This window comes from Urocitellus parryii, chromosome 9 (assembly GCF_045843805.1).
Source record: "Urocitellus parryii isolate mUroPar1 chromosome 9, mUroPar1.hap1, whole genome shotgun sequence".
NCBI classification, from domain to species: domain Eukaryota; kingdom Metazoa; phylum Chordata; class Mammalia; order Rodentia; family Sciuridae; genus Urocitellus; species Urocitellus parryii.
The window spans coordinates 113,439,154-113,451,091 of NC_135539.1; the positions used below are offsets into that span (position 1 = coordinate 113,439,154).

Below are 11,938 nucleotides of genomic sequence, written 5' to 3' on the forward strand. Positions count from 1 at the left end.
GGCGACGAGCGGCGCTGCAGGGGACGTGGGGGAAGTGGCGGCGCCGGCAGCGGACAGCTCGGACTGCGCCCGGGGCCGGAGCCTGAGCCCTTGGAGGTAGGGGAGCGCGGACACCGGAGAGATGGGCTGGAAGTAAAATGGTAAAACGGGGATCATGGAAACCCATCTAGCGACACCCCCTTGTTCCCGCCCTCCTCTGTCCGTCTCCATCCTCCGACCTGACCCCATCCCCTCCGTCCGCGTCCCTATGCCTTCTCCTGTCCACATTGTCATCTGTCCCGAATCATCCAATTCTTGTATGTTTCCAGCGCACCCCCACATCATCCAGCTCCTACCCTCTCCTCACCCCAACACCCTTTCCATCTCGTTGGCAGTATCCCCTCCCCCTTCCTGCAGCCTCGCCCTTTCCCCTCACTTCTCTGTCCCCATCTCATCTATAAGCCCTCTTGCCCCTTATACCTCTGTTTTCCCCAACACCCCACTTTTTATCACCCTATTCGTTCCTATTTCTCCTGCCCTGATACCAGCCCCTCTCCTTGCCCTCCCCCATCTCTTCCCCATCCCTTGCCCCCCAGTCACTCAGCTGAGTGCCTGTGTCCCCACTAGCTCCCTCACCCTTTCTGTCCTCCCCCAGTTCATCTCCGCACACCCTGTCCCAGCCTCTTCCCAGCTGCCTCTTGGTTTCCTCTCCTGCACCATGGTCCCTCTCAAGAACCCCACCTACTCCCCTAGGCTCTCAGATGGTCCGCCACATCACCTTCTCCACCTGCCTGTCCCACTGCTGCTTGGAGCCCCACAGCTTGTCCTCAGCTCCTTACTGGCCCTAGCCCCGCTTCTCTGCTTAGGGCGGCCTCCAGCTTCAAAGGCCCAATGTACTTTCTGTTGTGGACACAACCCACTTCACCCATTTCTGCATGTTTGATCCTGTCCATGGCTGACGAGGAGGGAGACTGGGGGTTAGTAGGCCTCTGTGTTCCTCTCCAGTCACCCCTCTTCTCAAGCTGTTTAGGTTTGTTTCCTAGATGGACTCGGGAGGGGGTGCTGAGTACAGGGAAACTAGGATTGGAGAGGTGCAGGGTCCAAGGGGACAGATAGTAGGCTCATCCTGGGCCTTGTTCTCTGCCTTGGGGTGTAAAAGGCCTGGGTGAGAACCCCTGCTGGAGTGCTAGAAAATTTTGGATTTTAGAAAGGATTCTTCCTCAGCCTCTAAGTCAGCACTTTGGCACCGGGAGCTGTCATGAGTGTGGCCCATGGGCTGGGCTGAGTGGGCAGAGTGCTGAATCACCTAGACTCTGGTCCCCATGGCAGCCCCTCTGCTGCCCTGAGCCAGGGTCTGCTTCTGGTTCCTTCCTTGGTTTTTGGCATGTGTGTGTGTGCTGGGCAGAGATGCCTCTTCCCTCAGTCTGGAGGAGTGGACAATGCCCCTTTTCTGCCTGTCTGTCTCCCTGGCATGAGGGCCTGGTGTGTCTCGTCTACCCTTGGAACTGTGGTGAGCCCTGCTGGGCTCCGGTCAAATCTCCACAAGGCAAGGGCAGGCCGCAGGGCTTTGAGAACTGGTTGGGCAGGAGTTGAATGGTTTCGATGGGGCTAGAGATGGGCACATTCAGAACCTGTAAAACTTTAAGCATAAGTAGAAGCCCAGGGAAAATGTGCCTGGAGATGGAAGCCCTGGGGAGGGGGCTATACCAGCTGTGGGGGTGGGACTGGTAGAGGAGGGCAGGCAGGGGTCCGTGCCCCTCTGATGTGAGGAGGATTGGCCTTGCAGGATGAGTCGAAGGACATGAGGGTCTACTACCCATGGAATACATTCTACCTTTTACCCTGACCCAGCTGGCACTTCTGAGGCAACAATTTCTCCCCTTAGTCTTTGGATTTAGCTGAAGGCATGTGTGTGTGGGGAGAGAGAGTGAGAGAGAGGGAGAGAGAGAGAGAGAGACAATGATACCGAGGAAGAAAGAGACTTAACACTTAGCTCCAGAACTTGTGTTTGCCACTGTGAAACAGAAAATGACAGCCCATTTCCTGTCTTGGGGACCTCAGCTGAAACTCAGAGGCTGAAATTGGAAGGTGAAGAGCAAACTGCCCACAGATCCTGTCCCTTTTCTGCAAGGCTCCCTCACTTTGGAAATCTGAACAGTTGGACATATTCATATCTGCACATGATAATTTAATTAGTTTCATTCCCTACTACCTCCTCTGGCCCTTCTTCCTCCCTTGCCGGTCACCTACTCATTTTTAAATTTCTAAGGGTTCAATTTTAAAAAGACAAACTTTATTTAGGTATGAAGTATATACAAAGAAGTATATAGTGTGAAGGTGAAAGACTTTGACAAATTGTATAAGTATAAATATAATGAAGTTTGCGATACTTTTAATATTATGAGAAAGTTCTCTGGTTCTTTATCCACTGAGTCTACCCTCAATTCCATCAACATAGGTAATCAATGTTATTTCTGTCACTACAGATTAGTTTGCCTTTTGACAACTGTTTATCAATAGATTTACACAGCATATTCATTTATATTTGGCTTTATGTTTTTCAGTAAAATGAAATTTTTTTCTGTTGTTTCTTGCATTAACAACTAATTGTTTTCATTATGAAGTCATATAACATACAAATCAATGAGTATTTGGTTTTCTATTCCACTACAAATGAACATTTGGGTTATTTTCATGTTTTGGTAATTATGATTGCACTCTTTATGAACATTAGAATAAAGTCTTTGTATAGACATGTTTTTACTCTTTATCTAGGATACATTTCTAAAAGTGAAATTGCTGAGTCATATGCTATGTATATGACTAAATCTATAAGAATCTGCCATATTGAATTTTAAGGATTATCTTCACTGACAAATAAGATGGCCAGTTTTAAAATTTTACCACATTGGCATATATGTAATGGTATATCATTGTGCCCTCATTTTATTTTCCTGGTTGACTCTTTATGGTGAGCACTATTATATCTGCTTAGACATTATATCTGTTGGGACATTGTCATACTTTTTTTGTAAATTTCAATGTTTTTCCCATTTAAATTGTGTTGGTTATCTTATCATTCCATTGTGATAGTCTTTCATATAGTTAGGATGCAATACCATTATCAGATATATGTCTATACATATTTTCTCACATTTTGTGGTTTATCTTCTCAGGTTCTAGGACATTGTCTCCAGTAACATATATTCTAACTTTTGATGAAATCCAAATTAATAATTTTTGTGAGTTATTTTTGATCTATATAGATCATTTTTGCCAACACTAAATTTGCCCCCAAATTGCCATATTTTTCCAGTAATATTTCTATATCTCATATTCATATGTTGATTGACATACTGTTATGTTTTTTATGAAATAGAACTTATTTTTTATGGATTTCATTCTTAAAAAAATAAAAATTTTAGAACTTGTGTTGTTTTTTTTTTAATTGGATATGCATTTATTCACTGGTACCAAAGATACCTATATATCCCCAAATACCCATTTTCCACTTCTTATAACAGAATCTGCATACATTGTCTGGGCACATAAACATCTAGAATAAAGGCTCCTTCCAATTTAGGTATATCTACATAAATAAGTTTTGAACAATACAACATAAGGGTGAGTGGTATTTGTGTTTTGATGATGCCATGCTTTTAGGAGAGAGGAAAGAATCATATAAGTCAGGAGATCAAGTGATTTACAGATGTCCAAAATTTTACCAAGTGGATGGGTCCAACACTATAACATGTATTAATGGCAAATGGATAGGAAAGCCAATGTGCAAAGGTATGTTGATGGCATTATAAATTTATGTATAGTGTCTTATGAAATATTAAATTTTCTATACTATTCTTAAAAATGAGTATAGGTTAATTTTCAGGCCAAAACAAAGTAAGTTTAAGGTTAGAAATAAGAAGTTGGAATTAAATATACAGTGGTTAAGCTCACAGCCCAATGGATCTCAGAATGTGGTCTTTAGACCAACTGCATAAAATTTTTGAACAGATTTTATAAATTCAAATGAAAATTCCTGAGCTCATCTTAGACCTAGTGGAAAAAATAATCTTGAGGTGTGACCTTGAAATTATTCATCAAGTTCCCCAAAGGATTTTACATACTCCTCAATTTGGGAACCATTGCTATAGTCTTTACTACTATCCATGCACCTAAAATTCTCTGAGGAATTACACATAATTTATCATAGTATCCAAAAGCACTTATAAATGAATTTAAAAAGCTATGTTTCTATAAATATAGTTGTACTTTTCTGTTACTTTCCCATATCTTTAGTTTTTTAATTGATAATCTTCCTCTTTTTTTAAATTTTTACTTAACTTTTTTTTTGCTTTATTGGTGCATTATAGTTGTACATAACATCTCTGAACTGTGTTTTAAGAATAACAAATTATTCTTCAAACTGTGTTCTTAATTCTTGACTTATTCTCTAAAGAGATGCCTCTTTCAGTTTTTAAGAGGCTAAAATGTTAATTAATGAGCAAGATAATTGTATACCGAAGAGTGATGCTATAAAATCTTGTTACTTTTGTTGCATTTTAAAATTCATGTCACACTTATGGAACTTGTAATATTTGTTGTCCTCAACCCAAGGGGAAATATTTCATTCTCAGTGGTTTCAACTGTTCTAGCAAAGGATAGAGAAGATATCTAAAGGCATGAAAGGATAGCTCTGACAAAAAAAATATTGCTATATCTTCTTTTCCTTGCATTACATGTAAATTTATTAAAATCAGAAAAGTTCTTCATGACAAAGTATCCTTTGATTTTTAATCCTTCTTAAAATGTATTCTGAATCTGATTCATTGATTAGCTACTCAAAATGAACACTAGGTGGAGATACTTTATTTTCTTTCTATTCAGATATTTCCTGTGTGAATCTACCTAAAGTGGAAAATGCTAATATAATATCAAAACAGATGCTTAAGTATCCATCTGGTGAGAGAGTACGTTATGAATGTATCAAACCTTTTGAAATATTTGGGGAAGTAGAAGTGATGTGTCTAAATGGAATTTGGACAGAGCCACCTCAGTGCAAACGTAGAAGATCATATTTCCTAACTTTTCTTTGCTGGAGGACATAATGTGAGTAAAATATGTTGATAAAAAAAAAGTCAAGTCATTCTTATGGATTATATTTTCCAAATTCAAATAATATGATATTTCTAAAGATTTATTATTTGGCAAAATGAACTAAGAAATATGGTATAAGTTTTTCAAAACACATTTAACCAGATTAATAGAACAGTTACAATCTGAGAAAATTCCTCATCTTAAACGTTAAAACACTCAGTACATTTTGACAACTCCAAGACATATTCACTTTGAGAAACAAAAAATAGGTCATTGAAGACTGATCATAGAATATAAATATACATTTGGGCATCTTCAGTATATAGAGTATATTTGAAAATATGTGACTGAGTCCAGCCAGGGAATCACTCTATTTTAAAAATAAGTCTGGATATTTGGTCATCAGCATTCTAATATTTAAAATTCAGGAAATGAATAATGGAAATATTATATCATCCTTTTCCATTTTTAAAAATAATTTTTCCTAATTTATTTTCTCTTACTTTAATTTGAACCTACCTTTGGCTGAGGAAAAAGTCAGTTTTATGTAAACCACAGAATTAGGTCTCATTTATGAATCTATCTTGCCCTACTTGCTCTTTCACCTGATATATTTAGATCATTTATATTTAAAATAAATATTGGGCTTTTTGTTTCTTGTTTTATTTGTTTAATTTCTCTATTTCTAATTCTTGTTTCTTTTCAGGGAACATATTAAAAGAATTTCATTTTGATTTATCTTCCTATTTTTGAGTGTATCTCACCACCTTTCTTTTTAAAATTGTTGCTTTAGGAATTGCAATATATATATATATATAATATATTCCCAACTTACCACTCTACTAGTAATGGCACTTTATTTTCGGTCAAAACATGGGAACATTACTTCCATTAAAATCCATTTATGCTTTAGTATTTCCTGTTTGTACAATTGTTGACTATCAATATTTTTATCACATCAGTATTCTCTTTTATTATCTTTCTGGTTTTTAAATGTTTCTGATCCTTAATATGATGAGTAATTTTTAATTTTACACTTGATATTTTAGATATTATACTTGAGGACTTCCCCACCAATCATTTTATTTAAATTTCATGTTCAGTGGTTCTCCATTACAGCCATGCTGGATTTAAGTCAGGTTTCTCATTCAGCCTCTACAGGCATACAGGATCTCTTCTGCCACCCCTATATGTGGCTGGTCTCTGGTCATCAGTGCCTTATGATGTTTTTATTGATTTTCTCTAGATTAGGTCATGTATTGTTTTAAAGATCTCTTAGACTTGCAAGGCTGCTCCCTTCCTTGTCCTTAAGTTAAAGAGATGAGACTTTCCATGAGATTTTCCTTATTTATGTCTACCTAATATCATTTTGGAGATTGTCAGTCTTCTCCAGTACTCCATCTAGAACACACAAGAGCCCCCAAATGAACTCATATAACAACCTGATTGCCATTCCTTGAGTCCTGAAGTTCCTAGCCAGAGTGAATTCTCTGTACCTTCTAGAATCTTCTTATAATGGTATTTAAAAATATTTATGTCCAAGATTAAAAATTATGCTAGCAAAAGGGGAAGGGAAGGGTGTTGGGGATAGGAAAGAGAGTGGAAAGAAATGGACATCATTACCCTAAGTACATGTATGAAGACAAGAATGGTGTCACTCTACTTATTCTCTATATGTGTAATATATTCTGCTGTCATATATAACAAATTAAAATTTTTCAAAAGCCCCAACATAAAAAACGTGAAAAAAAACGGAATAGGTAACAATGATTTTTACTCATCTTGTCCAAATTAGGAAGACAATATTTCCCTATTATTCTCTACAAATTTACTTCCTTTGAACTTTCTTCAAGGAGTTTTTTTTTTTTTTTTTTGTAATGAAAAGGAAAATTAAGAAGAAGTCAGTAGGGACACAATAAACACTGCGTAATGTCATATATAATAACAAGAAACTTTCTTAGTTTGTCTTCATTGTTTACCTGTTCAGGATTTATGTATTAAGACACATTTTTTAGAATTGAATCACTACAAAGCAGACACATTTGTTGATGGTTTATATGCGCCTTCAGTGAGATGAAAAGAAGAGCTTAAAATGTAACTCTCATTTTCTATGATTAAGATTTCTGTGAGCAATCATTTGGTACCAGAAATCATAAAATATTGATGATATCTAAAGTGATGTGTTTGTCCTGGCTTTAATTTTATCCTGTATTTTGATTTGTTCTCTCCATAAATGAAATGGTATTTTTCCAGATTCCACAGGAAAATGTGGGCCTCCTCCACCTATTGACAATGGAGACCTCACTTCATTCCCATTAGCAGTATATCCTACGGGATCATCAGTTGAATATCAGTGCCAATCCTTATATCAACTTGAAGGTAGCAAGACAGTAATATGTAGAAATGGAAAGTGGTCAAACCCACCAAAATGTTTACATAAGTACTTCAGTGATCTCATGGGACCTGGGAAAATCAGCATCTTGAGTATGATACTTTTCTGTGTAAAATAGAAATATTCACATATTAAAAAAGAAATATTCTCTGCAAGGCTTCTCTACCAACAATTCATATGTGAGGAAATAAAGATTAATAAATTATTTTTAATTTTAAAATAATTAATAAATGCAATTATAAATTTTTATTAGCATGTAATTGTTGCCCTTATTAATGGGGGTCAGTATGATATTTCCATATATGCATACACTCAGCATGATCATATCCAACCTTTATTTACCCACCCTATCATACCTTCTCAACCTCTATTGGTCACTATTCTACATTCAGGTCACCCTTTTTAATATTCCACCTATGAGAGTGAATGTATGGGACTTATCTTTCTATGTCTGGCCTACTTTGCTAACATAGTGTCCTCCAGTTGTATCCATTTTGCTGTAAATGATAACAGCCAATTCTTCTTTGTGGCTGAATAATATTCCCTTGTGTAAATATACTACATTGCCTTTATCTCCTCATCTATTGATAAACACATGTTCTCATTCAATATCTTAGCTACTGTGAATAACACTGCATGGGCATGCAGATATCCCTTTGGTATGCTGATTTCTTTTCCTGTATATATGTACCCAGAAGCAAGATAGCTGGGCATAGGGCAGATCTAATTTAAGTATTTTGAGAAACCTTCCGCTCTCCATAATGATCGTACCAATTTAAATTCCCAACAAGAGAGTGTAAGTATTCTTTTTCTCCCACATCCCCACCAACATTTATTAATTTTAGGGTTTATTGTTAATAATAGACCTTCTAACTGGGGTGATGTGGTATCTCGTTGTAGTTTTCATCTTCATTTCCCTGATGGCTAATGATATTTAGAGGGGTTTTTTTAATGTATTTTTGGCTGTTTGTACTTCTTTGAGATATGTCTATTCACAAATCATTTGCCTGATGTTTAATTGGATTACTTGTTTAGTTTTTTTGAGGTCATTATACATTCTAGGTATTAACCCTTTGTGAGATGCATAGCTGGCAAATCTTTTTCCCGTTCCATGGCTCGTCTCATTCTATTGACCGTTTCTTTAGCTGTGCAGAAAGTTTTCAATTTAATATATCAACTTTGTCAATTTTTGCTTCTGTTTCTTGTGCTTTTGTGGTTCTATCCAGAAAATTGTTGCTTGAACCAGTTTCTTATTTCTCCATATTTTCTTCTAGTAGTTTTAGAGTTTTCGGGTTTTACATTTAAGCCTGTGTACATTTTGAATTTAATTTTGTACATGGAAAGAGGAGTCAAGATTCAATCATCTGTATATTGATATCCATTTTTAGCATCATTTATTGAAGAGGTGGTCCTTTATCCAATGTTTTCCTTTTTGGAATTTTTTTGGAAACTTTGTTAAGAACCAGCAGGTATAGATGCATGGATATATCTATATCTATCTATCTATCTATCTATCTGTCTAAATACACATATATGTGTATACACACACACACACACACACATATAGAGATAGAGAGAGGGAAGGAGAGTGTGTCTCTATTCTGTACCATTGGTCATTGCATCTGTTCCTATGCAAATACTATGCACTTTTGGTTGCTATGGTACTGTAGTATGTCTTGAAACCAGTTATTGTGATGCTGACAGCCTTAGTGTATTTATTTTTTCTCAAGATTTCATTAGCTTTTCGGGGCCTTTTATGCTTCCATATGAATTTTAGAATTTTCTTCTCTAGTTCTGTGAGGAATATCATTCATATTTTAATGGGAATGGCTTTTAATCTGTAAATTGCTTAAGGTATTGTTGCTGAAGAAATATATGCTTAAGGTATTATTACCAACACTAATTCTTCCAATCCATGAGCATGGGGAGTTTCTTATTTATTTTGTATCTTCTTCAATTTCTTTAATCAGTGTGTGGTAGAGGTCTTTTGTTCTTTGCTGTTTTGTTTGCTTGTTGTAAAGATTTGTGAATGGGATTGCTTTTATTATTTGGTTCTCAGCACATTCATTATTGGTGTATTAAAAATCTCACTGATTTTTGTATATTGATTTTGTATCTTGCTACCTTAATGATTTTATCCATTCTAATAGTCTTTTGGTGGAGTCTTTTGGTTTTTCTATATATTTAAACATATCATCTGCAGACACAAATAATTTGACTTCTCTCCTTCCAATTTGTATGCCCTTTATTTCTCTTATTTCACTGTTCTGACTAAAATTTCTAGTACTATACCGAATAAGAGCAGGGAGAATACATACCCTTTTCTCATTTCAGTATATTGCTTGTGGCTATGTCTTGTATGGCCTTTATGATTCTAAGGTATGATCTTCCCAAACCTTATTTTCTCAGGACTTTTATCAGGAAGTGATGCTGAAATTTTTCAAATGCATTTTCCATATCTACTAATCGCATCATTTTTATCCTTCCTTCTGTTAATGGGATGTATTATGTTTATTGATCTGAATATGTTGAACCATCCTTGCATCTCTGGGATGGAACCAATTTGATTGTGGTGAATAATCTTTATGATTCTCTGTTGAAGCACATTCAGATTTGCTCATATTTTATTGAGAAATTTTACATCTATGTCCATCAGGGTTATTAGTCTACAGTTTCTTTTATCTTATGTTCTTGTTGCTATGGTACCAGGGTAATGCTAGCCTCAGAGAATGGGTTGGGAATGATTCTCTCTCTTTCAAATCTTTGCAACAAATTTAAAAGAAATGGAATTAGTTCTCCTTTAAAGATTTCAAAAAGTTAATCAGTAAAAGCATCTAGTCATGGGCTTTCCTCAACTTTTTATTACCGATTCAATCTCTTCTGGATTCATGTTTTCATGGTTTATTTTTGGCAGAACCTAAGTGTCTAAAAATTTATAAATTTCTTCCAGGTTCTCTAATTTGTTAGCGTACATTTTCTCATAGTAATCCCTAATGACTCTTTGTATTTCTGAGGTATTGGTTGTAATGTCTTTTTTTTTTTTCATCTCTTATTTTGTTTGAGTCATCTTTTTCTCGGTTAGTCTTATTAAAGATGTGTTCATTGTTCTTACCTTTTTTGATAACCAACTTGTTTCAGTAGTCTTTTCTACTGCTTATGTATGTGACACCCTCTCTATCTTATACATTTTATAACTGAAAATTTATAACATTTGACCAATATTTCTTTTCTCTTTGTGAATCTGGAGGTGGAAACCAGGGCTTGTGCATGCAAGGCAAGAACTCTACCAACTGAATTATATCCCTACCCTTTTGACCAATACTTTAATTAAAGAAAAACCAGCCAGTCATGGTAGTGCACTCTTGTAATCCCAGAAACATGGGATCCTGAGGCAGGAGAACTTGTCTCAAAATAATAATAATAAAAGAAAGGAATGCAGATGTAGTTCAGGGTTAAAGAGTCCTTGGGTTCAACTTCCAGTCCAAAAAAGAAAAACAAAATCAGCCATGATACCATAATGATTTTACACTCCAAAATGCCAAGTGCTTAATATGATAAATGAAAGAATTGGTAATAAAATATAATCATCACACATTAACCACCTAATTCTTACATCATTTACTATTTTAACTTTATTTTAATCTATCTGTTATTCATACAGAATTTGTTCAGGAAGAGTTTTCAGGAAGAATTTCTAAAATATTAAAACCATTCTACTTGAAAACCCCAAAGTCTTGGTAAAAGACTCGTTTCTAACCTAATATTATACTCATTTATTTCTTTCAGATGCATGTGTAATATCAGAAGAAATCATGGAAAGATACCACATAACCTGCAGGTGGAAAGGACAGCAAAAGCTTTATGCTTCATCAGGGGACATAGTTGATTTTGTGTGTAAATATGGATATTCTGCATCAACGCGACCTCAATCATTTCTTACAAGGTGTATTGATGGTCACCTGGAATATACCGTTTGTACATAAGAGCTACTCTTAATCTCATTAAAATGTGCACTTAAATTCAGAATTTTTATTATTAATCTAGTTTTCAATTTTATTTTAAAACATTGTTTAACTCATTTTTACTCATAAATTAGAATTTGTGTTGAAACGTGCTGATGTGTTTAGAATCTGAGAGGCTAGAGCCCCACATCTTAAAAGCACTGCATTCAAATTTGGCAAACCAAAGTGCCATGCGTCCTATTCATAAAACATCTGTGGCAAGAAATTAGATACTTGTCTGTATCCATCATTCTCCAAACTGAAAGTTTTCTACATAACTTTTGGGACTCTCTGAGACTCTGTTCCACAGTGCATGAAAAGATAGACTCTCCATCTTCAAAATTATAAAATTCAGAAAGATCTAAACACCAAACTAAGTCATGACTTATATTAGTCAAAAATATAATCAATTACTGATTATTACCTATCCATAAGCAAATGTAAAAATATGACATGTGAGCTTCTAAAATAT

General features: G+C 35.8%; 1 protein-coding gene across 1 annotated transcript; it reads left to right on the top strand.

Annotated features, from left to right (window-relative positions):
• The first annotated feature begins 697 nt into the window (after positions 1–697).
• LOC113178407 (complement factor H-related protein 1-like) lies at positions 698–11,448 on the top strand. The gene is made up of 4 exons (XM_077802941.1): positions 698–872; positions 4,864–5,040; positions 7,327–7,521; positions 11,252–11,448. Exons 1-4 carry the CDS (start codon positions 698–700, stop codon positions 11,446–11,448), a joined length of 744 nt encoding a protein of 247 aa, XP_077659067.1.
• Positions 11,449–11,938: the final 490 nt, after the last annotated feature.

Coding starts and splice junctions, on each gene's coding strand:
- LOC113178407 (XM_077802941.1), top strand. CDS start 698: ATGGTCCCTCTCAAGAACCCCACCTACTCCCCTAGGCTCTCAGATGGT. Junction 873..4,863: donor TCCAGCTTCAAAGGCCCAAT/GTACTTTCTGTT, acceptor CTTTCTATTCAG/ATATTTCCTGTGTGAATCTA. Junction 5,041..7,326: donor AGAGCCACCTCAGTGCAAAC/GTAGAAGATCAT, acceptor GTATTTTTCCAG/ATTCCACAGGAAAATGTGGG.